Source organism: Felis catus, chromosome D3, assembly GCF_018350175.1.
Source record: "Felis catus isolate Fca126 chromosome D3, F.catus_Fca126_mat1.0, whole genome shotgun sequence".
NCBI lineage: Eukaryota > Metazoa > Chordata > Mammalia > Carnivora > Felidae > Felis > Felis catus.
The window spans coordinates 25,968,851-25,986,885 of NC_058379.1; the positions used below are offsets into that span (position 1 = coordinate 25,968,851).

The 18,035-nt window shown below is 49.3% G+C and overlaps 1 protein-coding gene across 3 annotated transcripts in view; it reads right to left on the reverse strand.

Moving 5' to 3' along the window:
- Positions 1-7,429: 7,429 nt before the first annotated feature.
- SEZ6L (seizure related 6 homolog like) overlaps positions 7,430-18,035 on the reverse strand; it is a 183,643-nt gene continuing 173,037 nt past the window's right edge. Inside the window, exons 14-17 of one of the 3 annotated variants that reach the window (XM_045041398.1) lie at positions 16,159-16,191; positions 14,200-14,308; positions 12,352-12,454; positions 7,430-10,703 (exon numbers count right to left, since the gene is read on the reverse strand). In XM_045041398.1, the coding sequence (XP_044897333.1) occupies positions 10,674-10,703; positions 12,352-12,454; positions 14,200-14,308; positions 16,159-16,191 (275 nt within the window). In that variant the 3' untranslated portion in view covers positions 7,430-10,673. Of the gene's footprint in view, positions 10,704-12,351; positions 12,455-14,199; positions 14,315-16,158; positions 16,192-18,035 lie in introns of all 3 variants that reach the window. The other 2 variants (XM_023242157.2, XM_045041399.1) reach the window with 2 other exon arrangements.

Sequence of the window (18,035 nt, forward strand, 5' to 3'; positions counted from 1 at the left end):
CCACTATTGCGAGCAGTGGGAACGGCATCGTTGCGGAATGCGAATGTCTCAGTTGAGTGCAAATAGAAACGTGTACTACTGCAAATGCAAAGGAAACGAAAAGTAGGTCTTTAAAACTTTTAAGCCATGCAATTCGTGTTGAAACCAGTGTTTCTATCCTATGCTGTTTTTTAGTGCAAAGGATTAGTAAATCTTGGACAGAGTCGTAACACAGGGAGAGAGAGAGAGAGGAGGAGGAGGAGGGGGGAGGAAGGGCGAGAAACTTGGGATGGGAGATTGGTAGGGCACAAGATCTGAAGAGTTGGTAGAACTTTCCAGAAACTGGCATTCATGCCTTATCTTTGTTTTCGGGTTCCCCTTCGAGGAGCTGTCTTCTCTGTGTGTGCTGTTGCAGGACATGAAGAGCCATCGCTGGCATTTCACAATCTGTGGAGCTGATTTCATGAATTATGTTTCATGCTGGGGTCAGGTAGGAGGATGTTGGTACCATCCGTCAGAGGCCTGGGGTTTTCTACCCCCCCCCATCTTTCCTGTGTCACTCTCCTTCCCCTCCTGGGCACTTCCATTGCAAAATGGCCACTGGCATCATGACTGGGTTCGAGGTGTGAGGAGCAGGGGAGCTGGTGCCCTAGCCGGTGTGTCTGTCCCTTTTTACCATGAAAACGGTGTCTTGGAGCCTTCCCGGCCACACACGCACACACACACACACACACACACACGCGCCAAGCCAACCTCTGCCAAGGCTCATGGCTCCAAAAGGGTCAGAGGAGCGACCCTAGCAGCCAAGTAAGGATGGGAAAATGGGTAACAGAACGATCCTAATTGAAACCAGCCACGCCCCATTGTTTGAGAACGGGCTCATCGTTGCTCTGAACAAAACTGGAGTTCTGTTAGCAAAGAGCAGGGGGTCCTTGTTAGTGTCTGCCCCAACATTCTATCTCATGTAGGACAGTCAGCAACGTCTCCTCCCCCCTTTAGGACGTAGAGGCCCCATCCTGGGGCTCTCCACAGTGATGTAGCGATTCTCCCGTCCATCTGGGCTCCTTATCCTGACAAGCTGTTAATCACAGATTGAGCCAAAATCCAAACGCAGAGGTTCAGCCCTTAGCAGCTGCCAAATGCAGACACACTCCTCCTGAGTCCCTGCTCTCAGGGTGTCCATGGGCTAAGGGAGCCCGCTTTGGTCCTGGGTGCCCTGGGCGCCCTGGGTGCCCTGGGTGGAGGCTGGCTTTCCATCCTTCCTACCCTGGACCTCAAGCAGGAGCTACACCTCTGGGGCCCCCGGGCCTCGTGTACCAGCGGTGCGGCCTCGGGCGAGGGACGGCCTCTCTGAGCCTCAGGTACCACATCTGTGAAAGGATAGTGATCACAGTGTCCTTACTCTCAGGAATGAGTGGGATATCACAGTGCACCGAGTACCTCGGCCATCCCTCAACTATTCTAAAAGGGAAAGTGTATTTAAAATGTAGAAAACAAAACGACAGGAACCAGGGAGCAGCCAGCAAAGGCCAGCTACTATTATTGCCACTTACTATTAGTATTAATTATGATTACTGTATTATCCTGGCGGGGATTCCCTTGGTCGGTTCTTTATGGCTCTGCCTCCTGGCCCCGGGGCGGCCCATCCCGCCGTGTGTCTGAAGCATCTCTGCTGGTGAGGGTGGGTTCTGATCTCAAGGGAGGCTCTGTGTCCCCACTATTGTTCTCAACCTACAGGGCGGCCAGGCCTGGGAAGCAGAACCTTGGTTCTCCAGTCACCCTGGATGCACTCTGACCTTTTATCACCTTGCCTTTCCTTCCTGGGACTCTCCATTCCAGAACTGATTGATTGAGCCCCACCATGGTCCTTCCAGCCCTGTAGCCCCGCTCCCCCGTCCCCAAGAAGCTTCTCCCCAGGGGACCTTCCAGAAGCCCACTCTTCTGTTTTTTATAATGGAAAACGATAACCCTTTCTCCGTTGGCGCTGTGTTGTCCCTGAGATAAATGGCCCCCCAGTCCTTGAGAAGCACCCAGACCTTGGATTGGATTCCCCAGGTGGCCACCCGAGGGAGCACTGCACACAGACGTCCAGATGGGTCTCTCTGAGGCTTTGCCTTGGAGATCGGCCCCAGCCCCCCTCCTCCCTGCAGCTGCCCAGCTCCGGCCACAAGAGCCGTCCATCAGAGGTGCCAGGCTCCCGTCGTCCTCCCTCCACGTGCTCCCTCTTGCCCCGATGCTTTCCCCAACATCCCCCCACCACTCTATTCACCCCCTGCACCCCTGTTAAAAAATCCCCCGCTTGCCGGCTCGGCCCCAGTCACGATGCTGCCTGGCGCATCCCCGTCCTTTTCCTTCTTGGCTCGTGCTCACATATTGCTTTGTGCGGTTCGTTGATTCGGGTCTGTCTTCCCTTGAGATGAGAAGGTCCAAGTGGGCGAGGACCGTGTCATAGCCTCCACCGTAGCCCCAGCCCCTGGCCCAGGACTGGCCGCAGCAAAGACGAAGCATGAGCTCATCGGCCGGGAATGGCACCGACCTGTGCGGGCACCGACCCGAGCCCTTCGTTTGTATTGACTCGTTGGGCTCCCAACACAGCAACCCGTTGTTCTCGTTTCATGGGTGGGGAGACAGACGAAGTCGGGGGCTAAGTCCCTTGCTCAAGGCCGCACAGCTGGCAAGCCCAGAGCCGGGCTAGGAGCCCAGCCTCGCTGGCTCCGGAACTGGGGTACTCGACCGTCAGACTGCACCGCCTCTCGTGGACGGGGCGCTCTCCCTCCCTCCCTCATCATCCACGGTGCGTGCATGGTAAACTTCTGGCTACTTTGTCAACGACCCTATACGTTTCAAAGTCGTCTCTGGCGCATGCAACATGGTTGGCTGGTGAAGCAAATCAAAATGTGACACTTGTACCGTGAGGATGCGGTAAGGTGGGAGCAGTTTTTTCATCGGATTCGGACGTATGAGTCTTCCCTACTTGTTAAATACGACCCCAGTGCATTATGCTCCTCTTGAGTTTCCGCTTGAACAAACCCACCGCCTGGGAGGCATCAGCAGTTCGACTGAATGCACGACAGACGAGGCAACTTGAGAAGAGTGACAGGAGCATCTCTGGCTGGTTGGGATCTTTAGGAGGAAGTTCTTCTGAAGGCCACGTAGGATGGCACGGATTTCAGTTCGTCCTGCAGTGACTGCCTTCGTGGGCACAGAGGGTTATCCCCCACCCCCGCTCTCCTGCCCTGCCCCCAGCCTTTGCCACGAGCCATGAGTTCCACCAGGAAGGTCCTAGGGGATAGAGCTGGGGGCTGGGCACCGACTGGCTTTGTGGCTGGCGCTTCTTGGGATTCTTTTTATGTTTTTAAATTTTATTTTATTATTTTTTTTACATTTATTTATTTTTGAGAAACAGAGTGAGACCAAGCGTGAGTGGGGGAGGGGCAGAGAGAGAAGGAGACACAGAATCCAAAGCAGGCTCCAGGCTCCGAGCTGTCAGCACAGAGCCCGACGCGGGGCTCGAACCCACGAACCGTGAGATCATGACCTGGGCCGAAGTCGGACTCAACCGACTGAGCCACCCAGGCACCCCTGTTTTATGCTTTATTTTTATTTATTTTTTTAAATCTTTTGTTTTAAACATTTACTTATTGTTGAGAGACAGAGACAGAGCTTGAGCAGGGGAGGGGCAGAGAGAGAGAGGGAGACACAGAATCCGAAGCAGGCTCCAGGCTCCGAGCTGTCGGCACAGAGCCCGACTCGCACTTTAAACCCACGAACCAAGAGATCATGACCTGAGCCGAAGTCGGACGCTCAGCCGACTGAGACACCAGGTGCCCTGATGTTTTTGGGGTTCTTATGTGTCACCCATGCCACATGCAGCCAGGAAATTTTGTTTTTATTTATTTTTATTTTTTTATTCTTTATTGAGAGAGAGAGAGAGAGAGAGAGAGAGAGAGAGAGAGAGAGAGAGATTGAGATCGAGCAGGGGCGAGGGACAGAGGAAGAGAGAGAGAGAAAGCATCCTGAGCCAGCTCCACACTCAGCACACAGCCCGATGCGGGGCTCTATCCCATGACCCCGGCATCATGACCTGAGCCAAAATCAAGAGTCAGGTAGACGTTCAACCACCCAGGTGCCCCTGAATTTTTTTTCAAAGCAGCTCTTTGTCTCCTCACTCTTGCCATGGTGGCTTTGCTCCCATTTTCACCGTGCTCTCAGAGACATGAGTAGACATGAAACTCCTCTTTTCTAGGAAGGGCTCGCCTCCTTCCAAAATTTCATTCATTTGGGTACTTTTGTATCTCATATTTCTGATGATTTTTTAAAAATTTTTAATGTTTATTTATTATTGACAGAGAGAGAGAGACAGAGCATGAACGGGGGAGGGTCAGAGAGAGGGAGACACAGAATCTGAAACAGGCTCCAGGCTCCGAGCTGTCAGCACAGAGCCCGACGTGGGGCTCGAACTCACCGACTGTGAGATCATGACCTGAGCCGAAGTCGGATGCTCCACCGACCGAGCCACCCAGGTGCCCCTCTGATGATTTTTTTAAAGCTATGTTTATTTCAGCTCAGCCAGGCTTGTCCTCCCCGTTAGGCTGGTAGCAACGATCTCTTACCCCTTCACCTTCTAACTCGAGGTGAACATTCCAATAGCTGATTGTTTTTTATTTTAGAGAGAGAAAGTGCAAGTAGGGGAGAGGAGCAGAGTGACAGAGAGAGAGAGAGAGAGAGAGAGAGAGAGAGAGAGAGAGAGAATCTTAAGCATCTTAAGCAGGCTGTGTGCTCAGTGCAGAGCCTGACACGGGGCTCGATCCCACGATCCTGGGATCATGACCTGAGCTGAAATCAAGAGTTAGATGCTCAATGAGCTCAATGAACTCAATGAGCTCAGTGAGCCACCTCTCCAAGAGCTGATTTTTTTAAAATGTTTTATTTTATATTTGAGACAGAGAGAGAGAGAGAGAGAGAGTGCATGAGCAGGAGAGGAGCAGAAAGACAGAGACAGAATCTGAAGCAGGCTCCAGACGCTGAGCTGTCAGCACAGAGCCCGATGTGGGGCTTGAACCCACGAGCTGTGAGATCATGACCTGAGCCGAAGTCGGACGCTTAACTGACTGAGCCACCCAGGCACCCCAAGAGCCGAGTTTTTAAATAAATAAGCAAGATTCTGACCCACTCATGGGAGTTTGCCATCACCAGGCTCTCGAGGGACATTTGAATGTGTTTTTCCTGATCTCTATTTCACAACCAATACAGTTACAAAACAGTTGACTTTTCCACTCTCTCTCTCTCTCTTTTTTTTTTTTTTTTTTTTTTGGTGCTCAGTATTTTGTGGCATTTTGGGTCAGAGGAAAGACTGTCGGTGGATAGAATCATCTTCCATCCTTCCCTTATTCCTCACCCCTTGATCCTCTGCTCAGTCGCTGGAGAGCAAATTGAACTTGAAGGATTCAGGGAAAGCAATTTTGGAGTCACATTTGGGTCAAATTGTCTTCTTTGGGCTCCGTTAGTTTATTTCCCGCCAGGATCTTTCCACTTCGTGAGTAACAATGGAAAACGAACGTGCAAGCCGCTTTGGAACTCAGTAATGGGTAGAGGCTGGACGGGTTTTGAGATGCAAGCTAGAGAAAGCCTACACCGCCGTGAATAAATGTTAGTAAAAAAAAATGGACGGCCAACGCCATTCTCCCGAGGTCTCAGGCAGAAATGAGGACCGTGTTCTCGGAAACTGGAAGAAAGGTGATCCTTGGGATAAAGTGGCACGGAACTCGGCTGGACTGTGTTCTAGCGTTTCCTAGGAAGGTAGAACTTGGAAGCAATGAGGCTGAGATTCAGCTGCAAAGATTTCAGGGCAAAGTGTTGGAGGAACAGCCGGATTCCTCCTGACGTCTTAACAGTAAAACGCAAAAGGAGAGGGAAGGCGTGAACGACGGATAAAGGGTGCAGGATTCTCAGCCTGTCCATATTGCAGAAAAATGAGAACGCTTGGCCGGAAGAGAACGGTAAAGGTGTGGCTGAACAACCATTAGTTGAAGAGATCGTGGGCGAGGCCCAGTGTAACCAGTCATCTCTGCAGAAGCCCGGAATGCGGATGATGGCATGATACGTGTAAAGACATTGCCTGTTTGAACCACAAAGGGGTGAGAGACAATCGGACGGAATGAAGGAAGGGCTGTGATATTTCTTGGGTTCCACAGGGTCTGACCGTACAGCTACCCCGCTGTTAGAGTGTGCTGTTCTTCAAGGGAAGCAAAGAAGGACCCTGGAGGTGATTCAGGGGTCCACACACTGTCACTCTCACCACTGGTCCAGGAGGCAAATCTGTTTCCCCGTTGGTTTCATAGGGCGGGGCCGTGTCTTTGGTTTCTACCAGAACGACTCCACTCAGGGCCTCAGGAGTGAGACCACCTCTGTAGAGAGCTGAGTGGATAGGGCTGTGCCCTACCCCCCAGAGCCTTGGGGATGATGCTACCACCCCAGTGGGCCTGTTAGGCAGAAAACTGGACCAAAGAAGATTATTCTTAAGCCTTAAAATCTAATGACATTTGTCTTGCTAAGTTTTGGATTTACTTGGGATCCATCAGTCATCCCTTTCTTCCTTCTGAATTCTTTGTTTTAAAAAAATTTTTAATGTTTATTTTTGAAAGAGAGAGACAGCGTGAGCGGGTAAGGGGCAGAGAGAGGCAGTGAATTCCCCTTTCTGGAATGGCAATGTCTATCTTATGCCTGTCCCACCATTGTATGGAAAGACATAATTTGTTGAGTTCCACAGCTTCACAGCTCGAGGGGAATTTGCCCCAGGGTGACCCATACCTGATTTCAATATTTAGATGAGACTTTGGGCTTTAAGATTTTACAGCGGATGCTGGAACAGGTTAAGACTTTGGGGGTGTTGGGATGGAATGGATATATTTTGCTTAAGAGAAGGATGTGAATTTTGGGGGGCCAGGGGTGAAACGATGGGCTGAATTGTGTCCCACCCCCAATAAATATGTTTAAGTCCTAACCCCCAATGTGACTGTATTTGGAGACAGGGCCTTTTAGGTGGTAAATGAAGGGTAAATGAAGTCATAAGAGTGGAGCCCTAATCCCAGAGGAGTGTTGCTGGTTATCTGCAGGCCAGGAGGAGAGCTCTCACCAGGAACTGAATCGGTCAGCACCATGATCTTGGACTTCCAGCCCCCAGAACTGTAGGATGTAACCCTGTGTTGTCTAAGCCTCCTGTCTCTGTCATGGCAGCCCGTGTTGAGTATGTCTGATGGCAGCTGCTGTCCTGTCTTGTTCCGAACATTCCCCCAATATTCTGGAAGCATTCCCAAGTCGGCAGCCTGTCCTGTCAACCAAAGTGGCAGCAGGTGTGACCCCAGCCCAATCCCCAGACACCAGAACCCTCCCCGACCCCCGACCCCCTTGAGGCCATCCTGGAGTGTTTTCGTAACAAAAACCCCATAGATTTGCTTCTTTTTCATTTGTTTTATTAGCATCAATATATACAAAGTGGAAAATGACTTGACTTCATTATTCTAGCTTAGAAAGTTTGTTTTGCTTTTTCTTCTGTTTGGGGATAAAATGAAAATGAAAACGTCCCAGGTGAAAGCCTACCATTGAGGGTGCTGGACAACATTCCGTAATCTCTGACCTCGAATGGCCCCCCCCCCCCCATGACGACTCAAGGGCATAGGAAAGTCATACCCTTTGGATTTACTCCAAAGAAAGGTCATTTTTTTGCCCGAGGCTCACATTCAGCCTAAATCTACCCACACATTTACCAAGTCACTTCTGCTTATACAACCGTCCTGATGATGCGGCCACTTGCTTCCTGCTGGGCAGTTTGGCAGTTGCCAAAGCTATCAGCCTGAGGCTCCGTAGGCTTTCCAAGGAGCTGGCTGCAAGAGATCTTATTTAAAGCATGTCTGTGGAACCAAGTAAGGACGGCCCTCACGCAGCGACCAGAGTACTTCCGTTGGCTAGATAATTCTACTCCTCCCCATCCCCCCCCCCAAAAAAGCAAAAAGATGAGCTCCAAGGCAAAGAGGATTGAGCGTGTGTGTTTGTAAAGCACAGGGCGGCAGCTGACAGATACAGCTTATATGAATTAGCATGTAATACCCACCATCACATGCATTCTTTGAACCTTGAAATCTCTGTAAACCGTTTCCCCACTGTTTTGAAAACAAAGAGGGGCTTGTAGGAAAGGTCCCGTGGGTTGGTTCTCGAGTTGCTCAAGATTGTATCCCGTTCAAAAATATTGAATCCCGATGGGTTTTAACATCGACCTTATAAAAACAGACGTGTATGAGCCTAAATGAGATGCACGGTACATTTTTGGCACTATTTTTATGTTTTTGCCTTTACAAACACACATTCAGATATTCAAAAAGAAAAACAGACACCAACCTGCCTTTTCAGTCACACTGTACATTGCCAAGCTCACACGATCCATCTTTAGATGAAAATAAATGTTTAAAACATGGTTCTATGTGCTGTACCACTAAGACAGAACTAAGACATCGGTATCCTGAAAAAAAAACAACAAAAAACCAACACCTTTCTATCCCTCAACAGCCAAGAAGGATTTCATATTTTGTCAGTCTTGATGAAAGGCAAATGTTTAGTTTCCATGTAACCATAGTATGCTCTAAAATTAAATATCATTAATCGAGTTCTTCCTTCCAGAGGACCCAGAGTTAGGGTTAGAATAAGCATCAAACAGAAACAAAAGCAGAAGATTGGAGTCTGCCCTTTAAAAAAAAAAAAAAAAAAAGGTCGCCTTGTTTGCATTGTTGGGCCATCTCCAAACATGACGGTTGCCTACTGATGATCGGGAATGACTCTCCTCTGGGTTTTTGTTTTGCATAAAGTGGGGTGGGTTTTGGGTGGCTGGAAGGCAGCCTTTAATGATCTCTTGCTGTGCATCAGGATGCATGCCTTAAGGAGCATATAAGCAGGATTCTTTTCTGGCAGAAGGAGAAAGTATTGGGCCTCTGATTCCCCCAAGATGGAACCCCAGGTGTCTTGCCGGGAGAAGGCTATGTCAAAGTCAACTGCCCTAGCCTGGTCCAGAGCTGTCTAGACAAGCTAACCAAAAAACACACTCCAACCATCCTCTCAATGGCATGGCAGCCGAGAGCTCTCTTCTTGCTTGGAAACCAGCTGACATAAAACGATTCTGGAGAGTGTGGGAGGGTGCCAACGTGGGCTCCGAAAGCACGGGGGCTGTCTTTCTCTGAGCCACCGGCCGTCACTAGGGAGGAGACGGTCCAGGGAGGCAAATCTACCTTGCCCGTACTATTCCTTCCACGTAGCCTCACCCCTTGCCTTTTCTTTATTCCGTATTTGGAGAAGAAGCCTCCTGAGAGCCACACGCTCACCAGTCCCACTGGGTTGGAGCAAAAGGACGCAGACAAAATCTGAGGATGTGCAGGTGATTAATGAGCCGTTCGGGTTTCCCTTCCCGCCTGAAACTCCTCCTTCTGTCCTCCGTGGGGATCGAATTGTATGGCCAGGATCCCGTTGTGGGTTTAAATCCCCTGCTCCCGTTTTCCTGCCCCTCCACGGTCAGCATTCACGCCACGGTCCAACATCTGGGCAGAGCCTCGGAGAACAGAAAAGCAGTTTCTTCTCATAGGACCCTCCCTTCTGAAATCCTTGATTGCAGGTGTTTCTTCTGACACTTTTTAGAGAAACAGGGCACGCGAGTCTCCCTTATTTTGTAGGCTCCGGCGTTGCAGTATTCCAGGAAAACAGACAGAGCTCCTCCCTGGATTTCGGGACGTGGTCCCTCCCCCTGCAGCACAAACCCTTGTAACCAGGTGGGTGAAGCTCCCCGTGCCTCCAAAGCCCGCAGATCTACCGTCCCAGGTTGAGGGTGGCCTTTGCAGAACAAGGTGATGGACTCTGCACTTGCAGCATAAATAACCTTCCCTTTCGCCACTGAAGGAGTCGTCACAGGAAAGAACATTGTGTCAACTGGGTCCCCTCACTCAACGTTCCCCGTCACCCCCACGCTTCACCAGCTTTTTCAGGTCTCTCATTTACTCTGAAACATTTTCTGATTCTGCCAGCCCCTGGCGAGGCCAGGGTGGCAAGCGAGAATGGTCACGTTAACCCCTCTGCCGTCTTCAGGAGGACCGGGGGAGGGGGAGGGGCCGTGGCAAGACCTTGGAGAAGAGGAGAGTGTCAGAAGAGCGACCCCAGGATTTGTTTGGGAGCAGACCTGCTCAAGCTCGAGTCCGACCTGAGTTAATCCACCAAGACGCACCCTTTCCAACCTAATCTTGGGCTTGGATTTGTCCTAAAAGCACCGTGGGCGTGGACCCCAAAGATGCGTGAGGTTGATGTGATGCCGCCATTGCCTGGCGTTGCTGATGGAGAAACCCAGCGTCTGCTTGTGTCTTTTTTCCCCTCTGCCGCCACGTTGGTCATTTTGCTGGTCCTCTGTCTGCCCTCAGAGTCGAGGCTGTCTCATGAATCTGGCTGCAGTTCCAACTCCTCCAACCACCCCTATTTCAATTTTAAATAGAATAAATACAGCGAAGAAAAAGAAAAACAGGAAATCTTCCATAAAGACTCTAAAGAAAAGACGGACAAAACATTCTGGGGGTTTCAATCAAATGCCGCGTGGTCTCTGGATGAATCTCTCGAGGAGGTGTAGTTGAGTTCCTATCTGTGAGTTCCCTTCTCACGTGTAGCTCTCCTTAAATGGACACCTCATACTCCCTGGTTTCCTGCAAGAGACAGAAGCAACAGATCGAGTAAACCCTTGTGTGATAGAGCCGCGGTCAGAGCGTGCCTCGATAGCCTTTCGACCCAGCAAGGAGGTGAATAATGTGGGTAGCAGAGTTGAGCCACCCCGGCCAACAACCTGCCGGTCCCGGATGTGACAGTGAGCATGGCTGAACCAGGACTATCACTCAGCCACAGCGAGCTGAAAGCACCATCTTGCAGACTGGTGAGCAAATTGGCATTTGTTGCTTTGAGTGACTGAGTTTTGGGATTATTTGTTACTCAGCATTATTATAGTGCTGGGTGACTGATACACTACACTAATAAGCATTAATAAGATCTAGTTTCTAAAATGCTAATTTTTAAAAATCAGCCTGACCTTCTTTTAGGATTTGGAAACAAAGTACATGGAATGTGAAATAACATATGACCTCTTCTTACTGGTGCCATATCTAAAATGTCTAAAACATGTGGATAGCAACCAATTCAATTTCTCCAATATTCATAGAGTGTGTGTAATATATTCCAGGCCTCCAGGACAGAGGAACAGGGAGATATAGGAAGTCATAGACATGGCCCCAGAAGAGGTCATTGTCCTGTGCTTTAACGGAGGTCTATGGTTCCTGCTGGGTCGACACAGATAAGCAATCAAGTCTGTGCTTCATGGTAGATGGGAGTGGGGTGGGAAGACACTAAGGTGGCTCCCATGTTCCCCACCTCTTGGAGGTCACATTCTTGCATGATGCCCTTTCCTTAAGTGTGGGCAGGACCTGTGATTGGCTTCCCATGAACAGAACACAGCAAAGGTGCTAGCATGTCTTGGGCAGGTCTCATAGCACCTCGACCAATTTTTTTCATGGTCCCTAAAAATGATGATTTGTTGTAATCAAGATATCCACTGGCGTATTTGATTGTTTGAGGTTCAACGGGAAGCGAGATAATATAGTGGTTAACGGCATCACTTTGAATTTGTATCCTGGCTCTAGGCTGTGCTTACCGTTGTCTCGTCTCTCTGACCTCTCAGTATCCTCATCAGTCACTCAGAGATAACTGCAGAATATATTACAAAGAGTTTCAAGGATTGTGTATTCAAGGTGCCTGGCTCCTGGTACCTATTATTATTATTATTATTATTGATCTTACTGTTGATCTCTGTCTCCTTTGCAAGACCATAAGCTCATTAATGGCTGGACGGTGTCTATTTGGTTCACGACTGTGTCCCTAGTACCCCACACAAATGTCTGCCACCCAAACGGGTTGGAACGTTGCACATTGTCATTCAATACGGAGTGGAGTTCAGCCAGATGTGGGGTGCGGCCCATTGCCTCTGGTGGGTTCTGACCCATCTCAGCTGTGTCTCCATGGGTCTTTCTTTGGTGCAGCCAAAAGCCTGTGATTTCTTTCTGTGACTGTTACTGCCCAGAGCAAGCCTTCCAGGCTTGTCATCGGCACGTGAAGAGAGCTGGGTTCTCCCGACGGTTATCCCCATCGTGGTCACGGTGGGGCTGGGGCAGGACCACCGGCCATGCCTTTCTGGCAGTAGCATCGTGAGCCAAAGGAAATGAAACCTTCCGTTTTGATGTCGGTGCATTCAAAGCAGACAAGGAGGGAGGCACTGGCGTGGGGGGTGGAGAAGACAGACCAACTTACCCCTGTCTCATAAATGGGGTTGTCAAACTCAGTTTCCACGGTGATCTGGCTGTAGGGGTGGGAGTACATCAGGGGCAGGCGGAGGCTGGAGTAATAGCGGCATCTGGAGAAGAGACAATGGAAGAGAGAGAAATTACTTGTCCTGGAGCAGACGACAATCCAAATTGTTCTCAACTTCAACCCAGTCACTGATAACTAAAGCCTTAGTACCTCCCCTTACTGGGGAGGGGTAAAGCTCAACTGGTTTTTACCCGTAAGGTGGTTCAAGTGCCTGTTTAATGCAGAGAGAAAAAAGTAGTAATGAGCATTTTTTGAGCACCTACTATGTACTGTGTTGCCTCAGAGCACCCTTCTCTGACTACCTATTTAAAAGGTGGTTCTTCGGGGCACCTGACTGGCTCAGTCGGTTAAGTGTCCCACTCTAGGTTTCTGCTCAGACCATGAGCTCGTGGTGTGTGAGACCGAGCCCCGCATTGGGATACGTGCTGACAGAGTGGAACCTGCTTGGGATTCTCTCTCTCCCTCTCTCTGCCCCTCCCTTGCACCTCTCCCCACTGTCAAAATAAATAAACTGAAAAAAAGGTGGTCCTTCCATTACTACACCTTATCTCTTTCCTTCATTGTGTTCCTCACGGTGTGTTATAATTTGTGTGTTTCTCCTCTCCCCCTACTACACTGTGGGCTCCACAAGGGCAGAAAAAATTTATATTGGGCAGAGGCCTGCCTCAGGGCCTTTGCACATACTGTTTATCTGCCTGGAATCCTCCTCTTCCAGATATTTGCACAGGCGACTCATTGCTTCCAAGTCCTTTCTCAAATGTCATTTCTCAGTGGGAACTCTTCTTTAAAATTCAACCACCTCCTCTAGCCCAGGTCCCTTTTGCTCCCTTCTCAGCTTTCTTTTCTCCCTGCATTCATCACCTCCTAATGTACACAGTCGGCTTTTGAACAACACAGGTTTGAACTGCGCAGGTCCACTTATATGTGGATTTTTCTTTTTGGATAAATACAGTATGGTACCTTTAAGTATTTTCTCTTATGATTTCCTTAATAACGCTTTCTTTTCTCTAGCTGACTCTATTGTAAGCATACAGTATATAATACATATAACATACAAAATATGTGTTACTTGACTGTTTATGTTATCTGTAAGGTTTCTGGTCAACGGCAGTTTAGCGTTCAGGGAGTCAAAAGTTATGTGCAAATTTTTGATCACTGGGCGTTGGCGCCCCTAACCCTCATTTGTTTCAAGAGTCACCTGTATTTACTTCTCTTTTACGCTTTGCTTGTCTGTCTCTCTCCCATTAGAACCTGGACCCCACATATCAAAGATCTCCTTCTGTTTTGCTCACAAGGATGTTCCTAGAATCCCCCCGCCCCCCAAAACTGCCCGGCACACAGCAGGTGCCCAATAATTGTGAATTTGAATGACTGAGTGAATATCCTGGCGATGGCTGAGTATCTTCCTTCCTCACTGCAGGCAAGCTCCACGACCCCAACACCCGGGACAACGTCTGGTGCGTGTTGGATTTGTCACGTGTGTTGAAAAAGCGAATGAATGAATGAGTCAATGATGGGGTAGATGTCAGTGTGCCTGGCATTGTGAAAGATGTGTCTCTCTCTCATTAAACCACAGCTCCCTGAGGTCAGGGATCATGCCTCCTGCCGTGGGGGGTGGGGCTGGGAGGTGCGCAATAGAAGTGTCTCCCCCGGAGCCAAGTTGAATCACGTCATCTGCAAGCACACAAGTACCCCTGCCCCCAAGCTACAGGTGGTGACGCAGCCCCCCAGTGCTCTGGTCATTGAGTGGACCGCAGCCCCCCACCCCCTTGCCCCGAAGCCCCCTACCTGGTGATGTAAATGTAGGCTCCTCCCAGCAGTAAGGAGATGATGAGAACAGGGATGAAGATTGCCAGCGCCATGTTTCCCCCTTCCAGCGATGTCTCTGCTGCCGCTTCTGCCACTAAACACACAAGCCGGTGAAGCCCTCGTGTCTCACGCCCTTGGCCCATGTGGGTACCCGGCTCCCAGGGGAGCACCTGCCCTCCCAGGGCATCGCAGAGCCTTGGCCACTGGAGAACCATCCCCAGAGGGGAGAAGAGGCGGACGCTAGAGGGAACGGGGCTGGTTCTTTGCAATGGAGCCCACGGGGCTACGGAGAATTACACTCTTTCAAACCTCGGTCATACCATGCCCATTTTGGGGGGGCGGGTGGCTGGGTGCAGTTGAAATCCGGCTAAAATCCCGTTCAAGGAGAGACTTGGAGAACATCTCCTGTGTGCTAACTGGGAAGGCAGATTTGCTCAGCATCCCATGGAAAACGGGGTGCTTGCTGCACCCAGACTGACAGGTGTCCCCCAGACCCCCCAGGAGAGGGCGTTGGGCAGCCGGGTCCACTCTCAGTACTGCACCTTGCGATGACACCCCAACTGGGGACACCCAGTTTTGACTCCCAGAGGCCGTGGCCGCACCCTCTCTGCCTTTCCGGGAGCCTCTCACCACCTCCCACTGGGTTGTGGAAGCTGTTGTAGCTGATGTAGGGGGCCAGGGGCATTTTCCCAGGATAGCTTGATGGGAGACCCCACGTCTCTTCTAGATGTTCGTGCTCCAGGTTCTGTCTGCCATTTCTCCACGGCCACGGCCAATAGAGCTCAGCTGTGCACACCAATCTATAATCCATTAACTGCCACTCTCCGGAGTCTGAAAAATCGATCCTAACACCCATGACAACTGCATGAGCCCAAAACATTACGATGGCACTCATAACGTCTGAGCCACCCAGGCCTTTGAGACATTCCCATGGTTCATCGGTTGCTGAAAGGCAGCGAAGAGATGGCCTGAGAAGACACTAACACCACAAAGTGCCCTCTCTTTTCCCTGCGGAGTGACTAATACATGCTCCTCTTCTGCACTTACACCTGAGCCCCGGCCCTGCCTGTTTGGATTACAATGTCATCTGTTGCAAGGGAGAGCAGCTAATGACACGTAATTCACACAGCCCCACGTTCTGAGTGAATTACTTATTGCCAGAAAGCTAAGTGGCTCCAAAAATAATAATAAAGACTGCTTAACTGGTTACAACTTAAAACATGAATATATATATATATATATATATGTATATATATATATGGTTTTTTTCTGACACACATCCCTGGTGAGTGGCTTTGTACCAAAGTGAATGGAAATGATGCAGCATGCAGAATGTTTTACGTATGGGAGGGGTTGCAAGGGAAGGAAACATAGAATAAAAGTCAAAACAAAATCCTGGCTACCTTTTACCGTCCGTTCCCCGTGAATAAATCTCACTTGGGAATTTCTAACAGGAGGAGAATCTAAAACCAGGAGGACACAGGGACACGTAATTTGGGGAAGACAAAGACCAAAGGGAACACAGACCACAGGGCATCTGCCAGGCAGACCTTTCCCTCCCAAAGCCAGGGGGGTTCTCAGCATGGGAGGTGGGGCATCACTGGATTTAATTCCCCCAAACAGCACCACATGGGTGAAAAGTTGTACAACAGGGTTGTGCCTTTCTCAGGACCCTCTGATATTCTGACCCCATGTTCATAACTGGTAGTAAATCCCTTCAGGTCATAGTTAGGACCCTAGGTGGCAAATCTGATGGCCTGGTTCTTTTACAATATGTTTTATTTTGAAATTATTTTCAGTAGTGTGAAGATGGGATTTCTGCTTGTTTTTTTTTTTTTTTTTTTTTTTTTGCACTTGGAGAAGAATATGCAAGGACCTGCCCTTGTTTTCTGCTATTAGCTTGATTTATTGGATTTTTTTTTTCATTATGGAACTCACCTTCTAATGCGTGTTCAAAGCTGTCTTGATTAACTGAAAGGGAAATTGGAAGCATTGGTTAATGTCAAGTGAATTCACTCTGCATGGAGTGACGGCAAAACATTAGGGGCAAAAGCCCACACCATGCTTTGCTGAAGTTAGTACTAGGCTTTTCTTTCTCTTGGGCTGCTGGAATTAGCGGAAATGCCTGGACACATTCCCTTCCTAGGGTCCTGAGAGATCGTGAGATAGATACGAAAGAGACAAGGATGACAGTGGTAATAGTGAACAATTACTGAACACTCACTGCATGTCAGACATTGTGCTAAGAGCTTTATACATGTATGTGCTCATTTAACCCTTACAACAATCTCGTTAGGCAGATGCCATCATCATCCCCATTTTGCGGATGAACAAACCGAGGCTCAGAGAAGTAAAGCAACTTTTCTGACCTCACACAGCTTCTGTGCGGATAGAGGCAGGCTTTACGCTCAAGACCGCTCGACCTTCCCCACCCTCTGCTTTTAATCACATAGTTCTGCTCTTTTATTGTTCCTTATGTAAGACAAAGATTGACCAAAGGTGAGGCTCGAGACAGAGCCCCAAATCCAGAATCCAGCCAGAGGCGAAACTGTTTTCCTGCTTTGAAATACATGTTTATACGAACCTTTCTGGTTTCCCTTCTATTCCATATTTATTTGGCTATTATTTATATTCTCTGTAAAGCGATTTTCATGCACTGTCACAGACTAGGACTCTCTGGAATTCATTCATTTCCCTGCATTCCTTATACAAGTTCTCTGGAAGTTCAAGGCGATAAGGACTGGCATTCCCAGGTTTTGGCCCCAAAGACATCATGGTAGCCGAGGACAGAAATATACCCACACGGATGTGTTTCAAAGATGCAAAACCCCAGGGCGAAGGGCTTAGATAAAAAGATTGCATTATAAAGGAGTGACAGGGGATGGTCACCAGAGGCCCAGCTGTACTCATGTCCTAATACTGAGACTTCCTAATCTGTGCCTTGGTCAAAGTCACTCTTTGACTTTAGTCATTACCATGTGATGCCAACTGAATCAGCCAGCTTACTAACTAACTAACTAACTAACTGCAGGTGTCTCTGGAATTAGGGCAACAGGAAAATGGAGGGATGGGGACAGATGTTTCCTGCCCAAGATACGAGCTGGACATTGGGTGCGTGTGTGGGAGCGCAGGGACTCCTACTGAACCTCGGAGCCAGAAGGAAGCCTTAAACTTGTGTCCCTTGGAGTGTGGTCAGTGGCTCCTGGGGCACATGCTGAAATGCAGCCTCCTGGGCCCTGCCTTTTCCTTTTATTTCACACAAAGAGGAACCAAGGTCGGAGAGGGAGGGTGGCTGGCTCAAGGGCATGCAGCTGGTCCACAGCAGAGTCAGGCAGAAGCCCCGCCCCTGAGTCCCAGTCGGGTGACTTTACATTGGCCCTCAGTCACCTCGCTAACTCCAGATCACAAAATGTCCATGCAGCCCACATTTTTTTGGAAGGGGAAGTGACTTCTCATTGCCTTACAGAGTCATGGGGTCTCAGGGGTAGAAATGGAGGGGAGAGAAAGATGTAAGGATCCCCCAAGATACTTTCCTGCCAGAAACTCTGCTGTGCCTGAGAAAGAAAGTGGGGGTCAGGGGGCCACTCACCTGCTGGGGTTTCAAGGGCTCACCTATCTTAGAACATAGAGGGTTCAGGGATCGAGCAATTTTTATCTTTTCTTATGTTTTTGATCACGTGTGTATTTTTGGATGGCAGTTTCATTTTCCCTTAAGATTGGCGACATCAAAAAAAAAAAAATGCTAGCATCCAATGCTGGCAAGGACGTGCGGAAAGGGACATTATCACCCATTATTAGAGGGGGAGCATGAATCA